This window comes from Xenopus tropicalis, chromosome 4 (assembly GCF_000004195.4).
Source record: "Xenopus tropicalis strain Nigerian chromosome 4, UCB_Xtro_10.0, whole genome shotgun sequence".
Classification (NCBI taxonomy): Eukaryota; Metazoa; Chordata; class Amphibia; order Anura; family Pipidae; genus Xenopus; species Xenopus tropicalis.
Window position 1 is genome coordinate 148,168,513 of NC_030680.2, and position 17,431 is coordinate 148,185,943.

Here is a 17,431-nt window from a genome sequence, read left to right on the forward strand (position 1 = left end):
CTGTGGGTTCTGGGGTATTATACATGGAATTGGCACTGTATTTATCCTGCTGTGGGTTCTGGGGTATTATACATGGAATTGACTCTGTATTTATCCTGCTGTGGGTTCTGGGGTATTATACATGGAACTGGCACTGTATTTATCCTGCTGTGGGTTCTGGGGTATTATACATGGAATTGGCGCTGTATTTATCTGCTGTGGGTTCTGGGGTATTATACATGGAATTGGCACTGTATTTATCCTGCTGTGGGGTTCTGGGGTATTATACATGGAATTGGCACTGTATTTATCCCGCTGTGGGTTCTGGGGTATTATACATGGAATTGGCGCTGTATTTATCTGCTGTGGGTTCTGGGGTATTATACATGGAATTGGCACTGTATTTATCCTGCTGTGGGTTCTGGGGTATTATACATGGAATTGGCACTGTATTTATCCTGCTGTGGGTTCTGGGGTATTATACATGGAATTGGCACTGTATTTATCCTGCTGTGGGTTCTGGGGTATTATACATGGAATTGGCACTGTATTTATCCCGCTGTGGGTTCTGGGGTATTATACATGGAATTGGCACTGTATTTATCCCGCTGTGGGTTCTGGGGTATTATACATGGAATTGGCACTGTATTTATCCCGCTGTGGGTTCTGGGGTATTATACATGGAATTGGCACTGTATTTATCTGCTGTGTGTTCTGGGGTATTATACATGGAATTGGCACTGTATTTATCCTGCTGTGGGTTCTGGGGTATTATACATGGAATTGGCACTGTATTTATCCCGCTGTGGGTTCTGGGGTATTATACATGGAATTGGCACTGTATTTATCTGCTGTGTGTTCTGGGGTATTATACATGGAATTGGCACTGTATTTATCCCGCTGTGGGTTCTGGGGTATTATACATGGAATTGGCACTGTATTTATCCCGCTGTGGGTTCTGGGGTATTATACATGGAATTGGCACTGTATTTATCTGCTGTGGGTTCTGGGGTATTATACATGAAATTAGACAGTTGCTGCTTTCCCCACTGCTGATACAGAGTTTTCCTGTGTTTAATTAATGGCTGTCCGTGTATCAGAATGGAAGATGAGTGCTAATGAGCCATCTAGAACATTTGAGATTGTTTTAGATTTGTTATCCTAGTTACAAACAACACATTGCCTCTCTGCAGCGTTCCAACTGGCACCGGCACAAGAATTTTCATTTCCCTGGCACAGAGGCAGCTCTTGCTAAGTTATATGGGCATTTGCCTCTGTCCCCTTCATATCTCTGCGCATAAGCACCATGCCTAGTCACTGTGAGAATACTGGGGCTTATGGGTTTTCTGCACTTTATGTTACAGAGAGTCCGCCGGAAGCAAAGGAGTCCGATCTCTCCGACACCCTCAGCCCGTCCAAAGAGAAAAGCAGCGACGACACTACAGGTAATTTGCCTTCAGCTCAGGGAGAAGTATTATTGGACAAGCTCCATTGTGTCATCACCACAGAGAAACCTAATTGGCTGAGCCGTTGGCATGATGATGATGTACTGAGGGATGTCACAATGGGGCACCCTGCCATACAGTATACACCTGATACATGTGTAAGTGACATTATACTTATATTATCATTCTTTTTATTTGAAGCAGACGGCCAAATGGACGAACAAGAGCTCAACGAATCCCCTAACAAAGTCACTCTATTGAAAGGTAAATATCTTTGCGGTACTGTCACTATGGTCAGTGGCTCTGTCAGAGGTTTAAGGGGACAAACAGCTACAATTTAACCAGTTAGTAATAAATTCTATAGTAATGCTGTAGCTGTTCACTGGACAGTTTGTTTTAGATGCCTAAAGGCCAAGCTAAATGCATAGATGCCATGTTCCGCTAACGCCTGGGGGGTCTCTGAGGAGAGTGCCTAACCATTGGTGCAGCTGTGCCCCTGACCAGTCATATTGCAGCGTGGTATAAACCAATCGGATAATATCTCTCTATGCCACATTAACATAACAGGGGCTGTAGGTTTGTACCCTCTCCATTCGGAATGACTTTTTTTCCGGCCTGGTTGTTGGCGAAATCGGACAAGGTCTGACCAATCTGGGAAGTGGAATATTGCCCTGTGTATGGGCACAGCAGGGCCCCACACAGATGTCATCTGCTTTGTCTATTTTCGACCAAACTGATATATCGGTGCTGGCCCAAAATACCTCAGTTTTCAGATTGGGCTTGTAAAGCCTGGGTGTCCAACCCATAGTTACATAGTTAAGTTGGGTTGAAAAGAGACCAGAAGCAAGTTAAGATCATTATCAGATTTTAGGAAAATAATTCTTCTTGGAGGGAGAAAGAAAAAGGTCTGGCAAGGATCTATAATCTTTTAAAGAGACATAAATCTGACAAAAATCCCTGCAATGGAGAAATGGGGAAAAATGTCTAAATAAAAACTTATATACAGTGGAGGAAATAATTATTTGACCCCTCACTGATTTTGTAAGTTTGTCCAATGACAAAGAAATGAAAAGTCTCAGAACAGTATCATTTCAATGGTAGGTTTATTTTAACAGTGGCAGATAGCACATCAAAAGGAAAATCGAAAAAATAACTTTAAATAAAAGATAGCAACTGATTTGCATTTCATTGAGTGAAATAAGTTTTTGAACCCCTACCAACCATTAAGAGTTCTGGCTCCCACAGAGTGGTTAGACACTTCTACTCAATTAGTCAACCTCATTAAGGACACCTGTCTTAACTAGTCACCTGTATAAAAGACACCTGTCCACAGAATCAATCAATCAAGCAGACTCCAAACTCTCCAACATGGGAAAGACCAAAGAGCTGTCCAAGGATGTCAGAGACAAAATTGTAGACCTGCACAAGGCTGGAATGGGCTACAAAACCATTAGCAAGAAGCTGGGAGAGAAGGTGACAACTGTTGGTGCGATTGTTGGAAAATGGAAGGAGCACAAAATGACCATCAATCGACCTCGCTCTGGGGCTCCACGCAAGATCTCACCTCGTGGGGTGTCAATGATTCTGAGAAAGGTGAAAAAGCATCCTAGAACTACACGGGAGGAGTTAGTTAATGACCTCAAATTAGCAGGGACCACAGTCACCAAGAAAACCATTGGAAACACATTACACCGCAATGGATTAAAATCCTGCAGGGCTCGCAAGGTCCCCCTGCTCAAGAAGGCACATGTGCAGGCCCGTCTGAAGTTTGCCAATGAACACCTGAATGATTCTGTGAGTGACTGGGAGAAGGTGCTGTGGTCTGATGAGACCAAAATAGAGCTCTTTGGCATTAACTCAACTCGCTGTGTTTGGAGGAAGAAAAATGCTGCCTATGACCCCCAAAACACCGTCCCCACCGTCAAGCATGGGGGTGGAAACATTTTGCTTTGGGGGTGTTTTTCTGCTAAGGGCACAGGACAACTTATTCGCATTAACGGGAAAATGGACGGAGCCATGTATCGTGAAATCCTGAACGACAACCTCCTTCCCTCTGCCAGGAAACTGAAAATGGGTCGTGGATGGGTGTTCCAGCACGACAATGACCCAAAACATACAGCAAAGGCAACAAAGGAGTGGCTCAAGAAGAAGCACATTAAGGTCATGGAGTGGCCTAGTCAGTCTCCGGACCTTAATCCAATAGAAAACCTATGGAGGGAGCTCAAGCTCAGAGTTGCACAGAGACAGCCTCGAAACCTTAGGGATTTAGAGATGATCTGCAAAGAGGAGTGGGACCAACATTCCTCCTAAAATGGGCGCAAACTTGGTCATCAATTACAAGAAACGTTTGACCTCTGTGCTTGCAAACAAGGGTTTTTCCACTAAGTATTAAGTCTTTTTTTGTTAGAGGGTTCAAAAACTTATTTCACTCAATGAAATGCAAATCAGTTGCTATCTTTTATTTAAAGTTATTTTTTCGATTTTCCTTTTGATGTGCTATCTGCCACTGTTAAACCTACCATTGAAATGATACTGTTCTGAGACTTTTCATTTCTTTGTCATTGGACAAACTTACAAAATCAGTGAGGGGTCAAATCATTATTTCCTCCACTGTATGAAAGATTGGCAACAAGCTTAGCTATACGGAATGCAAAACACACCAGGAGAATTTATACAAAATGATATACAATTGTTACCTTACTCCCTTAAAATTGTCACGGGTTTATCCAGGAACTGTTCATCCTTGTTGGAGATGTACCGGTAACCAAGAAATAGGAGACGTGTTACACATATGGTGCTCCTCTTCTACCATCCAATCCTTCTGGAGCATTTGCCCTGATAGCAAATTATATTTCACAAGATTTTGTTTTATCTTCAGAACTGGTGTTATTAAACATTTATGACAAAATTCCTAACAAAGCTCTGGAAATAGTAATTTTTCAATTATCAAATAGTCAGACTTTTAATTGCCAGGAATAGGAAAAACAGGCGGTCCCAAACATTTCCCAGCTTATAAGAGAAGTTAGCAGTAATATAGAATATGAAATATTTCAGATAGAAGATTCATACAGGAAGCTCAAAAAATATGGAAGAACATTGCTGGTCGTGATCATTTATAGTTATCTTTGATGTGTCTGAGGTTGTTTTTGGTTTTTGGGAGCTACCAGTTATGTTATGGTGTTTTTCTTTTCTCTCTGGGGATATTAATAAAAAGTAGGTTGGAAAAAAAAAAGACCAGAGTGCGTCAAGTTGAACCCTTCCAAGCGAGCCCAGCACCCACAGACCCACACTGACCCTGAGGCTTTTGTCTTCCCATTCATTTTCCTTTGCCACAAAAGATTAATAAAGATAAGAGATTTGCTATGGTCTAAAGAGGAAGGAAAGAAATGGTCACTGGGGGGCACCAAGCTGTTAATCACCCCCCCCAGTGAGTGTAATCACTTACCTGATACCCCAGGTTGGTGCCCCTGTTAGCAGAAACCTGCCCCAGCCCCGGGTAGAGGATTGCTTGTGCCCAGGTACCCCGGGCCGGTGCAGTTTTCTGCTGACAGGGGCACCAACCTGGGGTATCAGGTAAGTGATTACATTCACTGGGGGAGGGTGCCTAACAGCTTTTTAACTGTTTGCCTGCCAGTCCCACACAAGGGGCATCTGTAATCTTGTTGCCTCTGTCCTGCCAAATGGCATCTTTCTGCCCATTGTTTGGTGGGTGCGTAACGGGGTGAGTGGCCCTGCAGAGTTAGTGGGTGGGTAGGATGTAGGTGGCACAGTAGGTAGGGTCTGGCAACAACAGGGCACCCAGCCGTAGCCCAACCGTAGCCCAACCGTAGCCCCACCGTAGCCCACTGTCAGTATTGCTCTAACCGCAGCGAATGCTTTATTTGCCCTATAGATGAGCTGCTCCACGCTGGGGCGAATGAGGCAAAACCGGAAATCCAACAGCTGCACAAGGAGCTCCTAGAGGCACAAGAGGCGCTCAGAACAAGCAAACAGAAGTGCCTAGAACTGCAAGGTAAGTGTTTCCCATCAGTAGGTGTCTGTGAGGTTATTATGGGCTGCCCAATAAGCACTTTATCATTATCACTAGGGAGGCACCCAATGCTCTTTCCCACATTCAGCCAAATATTCCTCCAAGGATTTGTCAGATTATTATCTAAATATGGTGGAGGAATCTGTCATTTCCATAGTCATGTGACATAGTCACATCATTTAAAGAAACAGTAACACCAAAAAATGAAAGTGTATAAAAGTAACTAAAATATAATGTGCTGCTGCCCTGCACTGGTAAAAGTTGTGTGTTTACTTCAGAAAGTCTACTATAATTTATATAAATAAGCTGCTATGTAGCCATGGGGGCAGCCATTCAAAGGAGAAAAGGCACAGGCACATAGCAGATAACAGATAAAACACTATTGTATTCTACAGAACTTATCTGTTATCTGCTATGTAACCTGTGCCTTTTCTCCTTTTTTCCAGCTTGAATGGCTGCCCCCGTGGCTACACAGCAGCTTATTATATAAATTATAGTAGTGTTACTGTAGCAAACACACCAGCTGTACCAGTGCAGGGCAACAGTGCATTATATTTTTATTACTTTAAAGCTCTTTAATTTTTTAGTGTTACTGTTCCTTTAAAGGAACAGTTCAGTGTAAAAATGAAACTGGGTAAAACAGACTGTGCAAAATAGAAAATATTTCTAATATAGTTAGGAAAACATGTCATCTATAAAGGCTGTAGTGGGCAGATGTCTAACATAATAGCCAGAACACTACTTCCTGCTTTCAGCTCTCTAAGCTGTTAGCAGTCAGTAACCAATCAGTGACTGGGGGGGGGGGCATATGGGACATAACTGTCAGTTAGTTTGTATTTGAATCTGACCTGCGGGCTCACAAACTAACTGACAGTTAGTCAGTGACTTTAGGGGGGGGCACATGGTACATAACTGTCAGTTAGTTTGTGAGCCCGCAGGTCAGATTCGAATACAAACTAACTGACAGTTATGTCCCATATGCCCCCCCCCCCCCCCCCCCAAGTCACTGATTGGTTACTGACTGCTAACAGCTTAGAGAGCTGAAAGCAGGAAGTAGTGTTCTGGCTATTATGTTAGACATCTGCCCACTCCAGCCTTTATAGATGACATGTTTTCCTAACTATATTAGAAATATTTTCTATTTTGCACAGTCTGTTTTACCCAGTTTCATTTTTACACTGAACTGTTGGGTTTGGATTCTGTTTGGCCGGGCACTTGGGTTTGTTCAAACCCTGTGTGAAAAATGCTCGGACTCCCAAACCAAATGTGGAATTGGTTGCACCCATAATTACAGTCTGTACTTGTACCTATACAGGGTGCCTTGTATTTCAGCCTGTGTCCCTGTAACTCCCTTCAGTCCCTGTGTGTCGGGCATTAGAGGGAATCTCACTGTGTGTGTTGTTTGCAGCTCTGTTGGAAGAGGAAAGTAGAGCCGGCAGGCAGCAAGCGGAGGAATCTACTAAGCAAATTCAGCATCTCCAGGGTAAGTTGGGCTATTGGGGGCGCGTGGAGCTCTAATGATCCCAGTTCCAAGCTACATAACCTAATGCCCTCCGGCAGTGCACAGCTTTGCTCTCCCCTCACAGCCACTGCTGCCACTGAGCATGTGCTGTGCCACAGGCACCTAGGTTCTGCCCATCTACATAGTCACCTACACGTTGGGATTTAAGATATTACTGCTACTACTGGGAATGCCAGGGGGGCTGTAAGGTGCCACAGACAGTCACTATTTATTGGGCTGGGGGGGCTGTTTGTGCCTCTGGGTACTGGGAATGCCAGGGGGGCTGTAAGGTGCCACAGACAGTCACTATTTATTGGGCTGGGGGGGGGCTGTTTGTGCCTCTGGGTACTGGGAATGCCAGGGGGGCTGTAAGGTGCCACAGACAGTCACTATTTATTGGGCTGGGGGGGGGCTGTTTGTGCCTCTGGGTACTGGGAATGCCAGGGGGGCTGTAAGGTGCCACAGACAGTCACTATTTATTGGGCTGGGGGGGCTGTTTGTGCCTCTGGGTACTGGGAATGCCAGGGGGCTGTAAGGTGCCACATACAGTCACTATTTATTGGGCTGGGGGGGGGCTGTTTGTGCCTCTGGGTACTGGGAATGCCAGGGGGGCTGTAAGGTGCCACAGACAGTCACTATTTATTGGGCTGGGGGGGCTGTTTGTGCCTCTGGGTACTGGGAATGCCAGGGGGGCTGTAAGGTGCCATAGACAGTCACTATTTATTGGGCTGGGGGGGCTGTTTGTGCCTCTGGGTACTGGGAATGCCGGGGGGGCTGTAAGGTGCCACAGACACTCACTATTTATTGGGCTGGGGGGCTGTTTGTGCCTCTGGGTACTGGGAATGCCAGGGGGGCTGTAAGGTGCCACAGACAGTCACTATTTATTGGGCTGGGGGGGCTGTTTGTGCCTCTGGGTACTGGGAATGCCAGGGGGGCTGTAAGGTGCCACAGACAGTCACTATTTATTGGGCTGGGGGGGGGGGGGGCTGTTTGTGCCTCTGGGTACTGGGAATGCCAGGGGGGCTGTAAGGTGCCACAGACAGTCACTATTTATTGGGCTGGGGGGGGGGCTGTTTGTGCCTCTGGGTACTGGGAATGCCAGGGGGGCTGTAAGGTGCCACAGACAGTCACTATTTATTGGGCTGGGGGGGCTGTTTGTGCCTCTGGGTACTGGGAATGCCAGGGGGGCTGTAAGGTGCCACAGACAGTCACTATTTATTGGGCTGGGGGGGCTGTTTGTGCCTCTGGGTACTGGGAATGCCAGGGGGGCTGTAAGGTGCCACAGACAGTCACTATTTATTGGGCTGGGGGGGGGGGGCTGTTTGTGCCTCTGGGTACTGGGAATGCCAGGGGGGCTGTAAGGTACCACAGACAGTCACTATTTATTGGGCTGGGGGGGACTGGGATACTGGGGTACAGTCCCTACCGTTACTCACTCGGCTCTGTATGTTCAGCCCAGTTACAGAGGTTGCAGAAGGAAATCGAGGTTCTGCGTGAGCAGAAAGAGAATGAGATCGGCAGCACTCGGGAGGCGCTACTGCACGCTCAGGAAGAGATCGAGATACTAAAACGTGTGTCGGAGCAGGTTGCCTCGGAGCGGGAAGGGGACATTGCGGAGCTGCAGGGGGAGCTGCAGGAGGTGCGGTTTGAGCTGGAGCACTGGCGCAAGGCGGCCTCGCAATACGAGAAGGAGATCGAGAACCTGCAGGCGAGTTTCCAGGCACAGAGCCGGGAGCGGGACGAGCAGCAGAGGAAAGAAGCAGCTCGGTGGCAGGGTAAGTACAGAACAGAGGCGCTTTATAACTGGCAGCGCACAGCAGTCCTGTCTTGCTTTACTGCTGGGGATTAAATATACACTCAGTATCACAGCCAGAGTTTCATAAGGGTCATTCTTTATATCAATTGTCAGTCTGAGACGCTGAGACTGATTTAGCTTGGAGTCTAGCTGCACAGTAATCACTGGCTGTGTCGATGCTAGCAATGCTGCCCCACTGTGGGCCGATGGCGGGATCAGGTGCCCCACTGTGGGCCAATGGCGGGATCAGGTGCCCCACTGTGGGCCAATGGCGGGATCAGGTGCCCCACTGTGGGCCAATGGCGGGATCAGGTGCCCCCTCTGTAGGGGTGGGGGCTGTTATTTCTCAGCATGGAGTGGTAGAAAAGAGCTGGAATTGAATTACTGGTAAATGAAGTGGCCTCAGAAGGAATAATGTGTTTAATCTGATTCAGGGAATGAGCTGAACTCTTCTCTCCCTTTCCAGCTGAACTGGAGGGGTTAAGGCAGAATGTGAGCTCCCTGGATGGCGACTGCCTTGCCCTGCGGAAGGAGAACGCTCTGCTGAGTGAGCAGTGCCAGAGGATTGAGAGAGAGCTGCACAGGTAATGTGACTGACACACGGGGCTGTAACTGCTCACACTCCCGCAGGGTCCCTCTGAGTATTGGAATGGACACAAGGTGGTGCTCGGGAGCTGCACTGCTCTGCTTTTTTAGTTTAGGTTTTCAGATAAGGGCACATTTCTACATAAGTCTGCAGAGAGGGAGTGGGGGGGGCAGTGGAGGGCAGTTAGGGGGTGGGTGGGGGGGTTTAGGTCTCCTTCACTTTACATATCAACCTGAAGCCAATTAGACCTTTAAAACACAAATTAACAGAATAAACAGCAAATGATTAGTTTTAAAACTGCCTTTCTGTATATCCAAGCTATCTAGTGTGAGCGCTGGCGGTTGGGCAGTGTGAGTGAGCGCCGGCGGTTGGGCAGTGTGAGTGAGCGCCGGCGGTTGGGCAGTGTGAGTGAGCGCCGGCGGTTGGGCAGTGTGAGTGAGCGCCGGCGGTTGGGCAGTGTGAGTGAGCGCCGGCGGTTGGGCAATCTGGGCGAGTATCACTCATTCTGACACCTCTTTGCTTGGGTTTCAGCTCCCAGAAACAATCTCAAGATCTCACCAATGACCTCAGTGTCCTCGAACTTAGTCGAAAGGAGCTTGAGAACCAAGTTGGCTGCTTGAAAGACCAGAATCAGAGAGAGGCGGCCAACTTGAAAATTCAGCTTAAAGAGGCCGAAAAGAGAGTCGTCGGGGTCCAGCAAGATGTAAGCTGCCATATTCATTGGCCACCTCTTCCCTTCCCATGGCTCCTCCCCTTCCCATGGCCCCTCCCCTTCCCTGTAAGGGAATTTGTGCCATTTGTCACTCACTCTGTAGCAGCTTGGGCTAGCCTGGAGCTCTTCTACCTGTGGCCCCGAGGCTGAACTGCCGCTTGGCTGTGTCCTCCTTCCCCCATGGACTTGTAGCTGGGGCCACAGGTTGGAGATCACTGGGTACAGGGGAAGTGCCATTTTTGACTGTAATTGGGGTTAATCCCTGCGTGCCCCATTCATTGTGCTTCTCTCCCAGTTTGATAACACCCAGATGAAGCTCTCTGAGCTCAGGGAAACCGTGGAAAAGGCTGAACAGGAGAAGCAGTCGGTGGTGGAGGAGCTGAAACAATGTAAAGAGAACCTGAAGCTGCTGCAGGAGAAAGGAACTAATGTAAGTGGGGTCAGTCAGGGCTTGGCCCAGGCCTCGTCCCTAACTGGGGCAGTTAATACCCCTCCTAATCTCATAATCTGTATCCCATATAATATACAGTTGGGCCATTTCCCTATGGGACCAAACTGTAAATTATATCCTTATAAACGGTGCTTAGTGATGTCATTTGTCACGTGACTCACTGAATCTTGTATATTATAATACAGTACCCCTTGTTATCAAATACGAGGATATTAGAAGTCACCTCGGAGTTCCATGACCATCATAATATTGTACAATCAGGCGGCCCCCCCAGTAGCCCATAGCCGGGCTGTAACAGCTGGGCTTATAAACTGACTCTCTCCAGTATTCATCTTTTCCTATGAATTAAATGTATTTGTTATCTTACCGTGCACTGGTGTGTAACACCCACACCAGATATAGCACCCCCCCTTCATGCTCTGCACCCCCAATAGCCAGCACCATAACACCCATGTATTATTATTATTATTCAGTATGAGAGAATGTGTGGAACTGTTTAGGCTGGTACAATATCTGCCATTTTGGGAAGAGCAATTGATAATTTTGCTGGTTCTGGATCCTGCTGCACCATGGTTATTGGGCCCAACGGAACATCACAGAAACGCTTGGGTTTTGTGTCTGCCCCCTGCGTGTCCCCCCCCCCAGCTTTCATTTCTGTGCAGCCTGTGCTTTATAGGGCCTGTCTGTGGCGTTGCAATGTGGCTGTATCCTGCCATTGGCCATGGTTTCCTGCGCACAGAGCGATCGCATGATTTAGTCACGGCACCGTGTGTCTCTGGCGCGGAACCATGCGTAGGGGAGAGTGCCTGCATGGGTGCTGTATAATGCGCTTGTCCGTATGTGTATAGAGCATTAGCTGCTCGCAGGAGCAGTACAAGGAATGAATGCGTTGCTAAAAGCGCAGTAGTGCAGCTATACATGCGCTCACTGGGGAGACACACTGGGCCGGGGGGGCTCCTCTGTTGGAACATTTGCTACTGGGCTTGTCTGGGTGCTTGGCCTTTATTCTGCTTTAGAGCTGGCAGCCATCTTGCCCCCATTACTTCCCATTAACTGCCCCTAGTGCAACTTGTTAGGGGGGGCGGCTGGGAAGGCAGGGCTGCCCCTTTAGGGCAATAAGGATTTATGTGCTTCTTTTTTCTTCCAGGAGTTTTTATTATTGATTATTTTATCATTATTAACATTTATACAGGAATTCCATGCAGAATGAATGAAAATATCATTCTAAGCAACTTCCCAAATCTTGTGCCCGCCCCCCAGTAGCAGCTCAGCCAATCAGGTTGTTGCTGCCGGTGTTTCTGAGCAGCAGTGAAGTTAATATATGAACCTGTAACAGATTAGAGTGTCAGCTCACATGTGTGGAGGGGCTCCTGGGGGGGGGGGGATGTGACTAAAATCAAAATGAAATTGTGACAGTAAAGGAATAATTTGGGGTGCACTTGGTTGAAACATACAAACATTATTGCACCTGGTTGTTTAATAAACCCAGAGTGGGGGGCAAGTGGCGCCTCAGTGTACGGGACTAAGCGCGCTATTGGGTGCGGCCTGATCATGTGAGCGCTGAATCACGAAGCCTCTAACACAGTATATTTGGGTTCCATCCTGCCCACCGGGTTGTGCCGTAGCTGCCTGCCAGCATGGGGGGGCAACTGAGCATTCTGATACCCCCTGCAGCCCCCCAGCTGCTGTAGAACCTGCCCCAGACTATATAGACTGGCCAGCTGAGCATGCTGGGAAGTATTCCCGTTCTGGGTGCCATTTATCCATAGACCTCATCCTTGTTATAATAATACTGTGTTAGACGTTTCATCCGAAAATTGCCTCTTGGTGTCGCTTCATGGTATCAACTTCCCCCACAGGCAGTGAGTGTGCAGCAGTGACTTAAAGGGAAAGTAAAATTAGACAAATGATCAATTATTTTTGGTCTCCATTTGGGAATGTAAACTGGTTTCTAAGCTCAGTGCACCTAGCAACCACAGTGGAATAAGCTTTGTTGATGCCGGAGTCACTGACCCTAGCAACCAGAGAAACAATTGTATGAATCACTGGGGTGGGGAAATTGCCATCATCCCAAATGGAGGCCAATGGTTTCCGGCTTAGCTTTCCCTTTAAAGCACTTTGTGACGTATCCGCTTGAGAATCCTTGTGCCTCGTTGATTTTCAGCACATGAATGATTTCTGCTGTCCCTTCCGTCCTCCAGCCTTCCGTGTCACTTCCCGTCCCCGCCATTTACATCGGGCTAGTCCTGGCCTTCCTCTACTGGTGTTACGGCCTCTTGTGCTAGAGAAAGGTACAAACACTGCTACTGTCCGTCTGTCTGTCTGTCCTGTCACTGCTCACCTACATGTGCCATCCATGTCCCACGCATGCTTGGTAAGGTAACCACGCTAACCCCCCCCCCTCCCCACAGGGTTTCACTTGCCCCTGGGCCAATACTAATCATCTGGCATCCATCTCTTGTCTCTGTGTGTGTCCAGTACTGCCCTCTGCTGGCAGAACTGTCTAACTGCCAGTGTGTCGGCGCCGCCTATTGGAGCACTGAGAAATGGCGCCAACTTTTACGGAGCTGCAAAGCATTTGGGTGCATTAGGGGAGGAATGAATTGTCTCTTTAAAGGAGAACTAAAGCTCAAGGAAGAATGACAGAAATGTTGCACTTTATGCTTTGGCCATTAGATGGCAGCATAGCCCTGTAGCAGCAGCTTCTGTGACATGTGACCTCCTTTTCTGCTTGATGATTTCCTCCAACCCCTAAGCTTAGCTCCTCCCCAGCAGCCCACTGAGCATGTGCAGTGCCACATACAATAAGATGGGGAGCTGCTGGGGGCAATGGTGAAGGCCTAAATCCAGAGACCTTCAACCTTTCTTTTTACCTGTGAGCCACACTCCGTGTCGGGGAGCCACACAAGCACAACATTTCTTTGGGGGCCAAATAAGGGCTGTGATTGGCTATTTGGTAGCCCAATGGGGACTGCAGGAGGTTCTGCTTGGGCTTCCAACACTTGTCTCCAAGCCAGAGATTTAAAAATGGCCCCTACTTTGTGGCCCCTGGGAGCAACATGGGGGTATGGGCACTGACTGGGCAGGAGGGGGGTGCCATGATTCCGTGTAACACGCATGTTTTGAGTATCATGTGACTATAACACACGGTGCTTTTTCCATAATAACCAGAAAGGCACCTCCTGTCCTGAGCCTGTGCTGCGTTACTATTGGCCCGTCAGTGCCCAACACCCTGCATATGCCAAACGGGTGCCCACCCTCTTACTTTAAATGGTTCCCAGCAGGGTAGGGCAGCACTAATCATCTAAGTACTATTCCTGTCTATGGGGAACGGCTTTGCTCCCAGCCTTATGTAGCAATACAGATACCCAGGGGGTTGCACTTTATGGGCAGGGCCCCCCAGTGCCGGGATGTGTAAGGGCAGGGCCCCCCAGTGCCGGGATGTGTAAGGGCAGGGCCCCCCAGTGCCGGGATGTGTAAGGGCAGGGCCCCCCAGTGCCGGGATGTGTAAGGGCAGGGCCCCCCAGTGCCGGGAGGTGTAAGGGCAGGGCCCCCCAGTGCCGGGAGGTGTAAGGGCAGGGCCCCCCAGTGCCGGGAGGTGTAAGGGCAGGGCCCCCCAGTGCCGGGATGTGTAAGGGCAGGGCCCCCCAGTGCCGGGAGGTGTAAGGGCAGGGCCCCCCAGTGCCGGATGTGTAAGGGCAGGGCCCCCCAGTGCCGGGAGGTGTAAGGGCAGGGCCCCCCAGTGCCGGGAGGTGTAAGGGCAGGGCCCCCCAGTGCCGGGAGGTGTAAGGGCAGGGCCCCCCAGTGCCGGGAGGTGTAAGGGCAGGGCCCCCCAGTGCCGGGAGGTGTAAGGGCAGGGCCCCCCAGTGCCGGGAGGTGTAAGGGCAGGGCCCCCCAGTGCCGGGAGGTGTAAGGGCAGGGCCCCCCCAGTGCCGGGAGGTGTAAGGGCAGGGCCCCCCAGTGCCGGGAGGTGTAAGGGCAGGGCCCCCCAGTGCCGGGAGGTGTAAGGGCAGGGCCCCCCAGTGCCGGGAGGTGTAAGGGCAGGGCCCCCCAGTGCCGGGAGGTGTAAGGGCAGGCCCCCCAGTGCCGGGAGGTGTAAGGGCAGGGCCCCCCAGTGCCGGGATGTGTAAGGGCACAATAACCAAACCTCTTGTCCTTTTCTCTCTCCCACAGAGACAGTGGCCTTGGATAACCGTGGTGGCAGCAGCCTTGTTTGCCGTGACTGCCGTAATGTTGTATCCCGGCCTTACCAAAGGCGCGCCATGAAGGCCTCAACTACTCAAGCCATGCACCCGTCCTCCATGCCCCCCGCTATTGCTGACCCCCTGGGGGGCAGATCCCTAATCTTCCTTTTTACCTCTTTGCAGCATTAGGGCACTGCTTGCCGCTGTCATATCTATCTGGCAGCCAGGGGGCGACGTTTTGCGTGCAGACTTTATATTTTTTCCCCCTGTAGGATTGGGAATGTTGCCCCGGCGGCCCGAGTAGGGGGGGCGGGGGGGGGGTTATTCAGCACCAAATTATTTATGCTGTTTGGGTTTGTGGCTCTTTTACTCTAATTGTGAAGAATTAAATGGATTACTTGATAACGATTGGATGTGACTGTGCCCGCCCACCTTCTGACCCACAACACAGATTGGGTATTTATGCTCTTATGGGTCAGATAGGCACGGGCTGGTATTAAAGGAAGAACCTCTTCCGGTGCCCGGGATGTGCCCTTTTTATCTACCCATTTTCTAATTGGTCAGGTTTCGGCTTTAGCAACTCCAAATCCCTGTACCCTCGGCCAGAGGAGGATGCTGGGAGTTGTAGTTGAGTGCAGCTGGAGACTGATGAGTTTAACACATTTGTTACCCAGTGTTCCTCTCCGGGCATCTGTGTCTCTGTATAATAGTGTATTGTGCCCGCTTTGTGCCCACGGAAACCATTCGCTCACTGATTCTTCCCATCCGGAATGTAATATATTGTGTTGGAACAGATCCGGGGGGGCGGGGGGGCACTTCTCATTTATCTGTGGATGAAATTTGTATATTAAATTGAAGAGAATGAATTGTCTCTGTACTGCAGCTTTAATTGGCAACGGGAGTGGCCCCAGGGCCCCAGCGGTGTATATGTTTAATCACATTATAGCTATCGGGCACAGAGCTTTGGGGGTAGGGCTTGGCCACTCCCCCTATAGGGGGCACCAATGTTTGGGGGTGGGGTTAATCCTCTTGGTTTTTTTTTTTATGGGGACAGGGTTGGTTGTGGGGGTTCGACCCTCCATCCCATAATATATCATTACATTTAAAGTGCATTCAGTGTGCAGAGAGGTCTTACAACCAGGGGGCAGGGTGACGATGGCCAAACGCTCTGTGTGGGGGCCACAGCCCAGTACCCCCGGGGAGCCCCTAACAGTAGCAGTCGGGCCAAGCCTTGGGCTGGGGAGCAGGGGTCATTAGGAAGAGTTGCCCCAGTTATGAGCTTAGGGTGTTGTACAGGGGGTGCAGGGAGTTGTAGTTTCACAGCTGGAGGGTCACACTATGAGTAAGGCCGGGGGCTTTAATGCTGCCATTTAGCCTCTCTCTTCAGCCAATCAGGGGGTGGGTTAGGGCCCATTCTGACCCCACAGGGAACATGTAGGTTCTGTTGCACCTCTGTATGAGAAGTGGGTATAGGGGGCGCTACTGCCCTGGGTAATTGGTGGCACCTAATCACCTTGTGTTTGGCCAGTAGCCACTTTTTGCCATCAGACACTCTAGTTACTGATTGGGCAGTTTGGCCTCACTGGCGTTACCTGTATAGGGGGCAGTTTCTATAGACAATCCTTTAATCCCATTGGATCATCATCTGTTCAGGCACAATATCCAGCCACCCAAGGGTGTGAGGGGAGGGGCATCAGTCCCAGACCTTATGGGGGCCCCCCTCATGTTGAGATGCTGATTTGGCCCCTTGGCCAATCTCCCAGCTGTTGCAGTTATGGGCCTGTGTTTGTGGGCCGGATACAGCCCCCCAGGCCTATCATTGCCTCCCTGGGTACTGGGGCAATACAGCTTATGGGAGCCACGCCCACAGGGGGCTTTCAGCCATATGGGTTTGTGCATTAGGGGGGCTTATAATGGCAGGGGGAGTATATAGGAACCAGACTGCTGCTGGCTGTATTGGGAATGGGGGTCTGTGCATTGGGTGCATCCCGCCAAGACCAACTGCATGTGGGATTAGAATGCTATTGGCTACATCATGCTAGGGGTTAAAGGGTAAGTAAGCCCTAAGTACTTTGGTCATTATGAGAAAGGCAGGAAAGTAGTGCAGGTTAGGGTGGTGTTGGTATAATCAGTATCAGTTTGCAAGAGATAATCAACCTGTGGCCCTCTGTCTGCCTACAACTCCCAGCAGCCTCCGGGGCGGGGGGCCTGTTTGCTGCCCAGACTCTAACACTCGCCATGTTCCTGCACCTCCATGTGTTTTATTGAACAGTAGAGTCTACTTGTGGCCCCAAACCTGCTGCCTTCAGATCCATAGCGAACTGTAATACTGAGAGAGAGCTATAGGGGGGGCTGTGTGTGGGGCTGGGCTCTGGGGAGAGGCCTGTAGTTACCCCTGGCTCCCAGGGGGGGCGCCTCTCTGGCACCCGAGGGGTTTGGTTTATTTTTGTGCTGGGGGGGGGGGAGATATTTTTGTAGCTGTGAGACGGTCCCTCGCCACCCCCCCGCCGCCACATAACACTGAGACGCCAGTGGGTACCCGCTACCCGTGTATATAGGTTCTTGCAAATATTCTTCTGACATGCGAAGGTTCAGAACGACATTTTTTTAAAGTAAATAATTGTTTTAAATCTATTTTGTAAAAATATAATAAATAAAAAAAGGTTCCATAGAATTTCTGGAGCACAGATGAAACTATTTGCACTAACAAATGTGACGTGCATGATTTAATAAATAACTTTACTCTCA

At 49.4% G+C, this 17,431-nt stretch overlaps 1 protein-coding gene across 7 annotated transcripts in view; it reads left to right on the plus strand.

The window, feature by feature from the left end:
* The window catches only part of slmap (sarcolemma associated protein), a 100,072-nt gene extending 82,641 nt beyond the window's left edge, over positions 1 to 17,431 (plus strand). For 4 of the 7 annotated variants that reach the window (XM_031899798.1, XM_031899799.1, XM_031899794.1 and 1 more), the window contains 9 exons: positions 1,344 to 1,424; positions 1,626 to 1,688; positions 5,317 to 5,436; positions 6,863 to 6,937; positions 8,410 to 8,730; positions 9,217 to 9,334; positions 9,868 to 10,039; positions 10,344 to 10,478; positions 14,673 to 17,431. In XM_031899798.1, coding sequence (XP_031755658.1) covers positions 1,344 to 1,424; positions 1,626 to 1,688; positions 5,317 to 5,436; positions 6,863 to 6,937; positions 8,410 to 8,730; positions 9,217 to 9,334; positions 9,868 to 10,039; positions 10,344 to 10,478; positions 14,673 to 14,765 — 1,178 coding nt within the window. In that variant the 3' untranslated portion in view covers positions 14,766 to 17,431. 7 annotated transcript variants of the gene reach the window in all.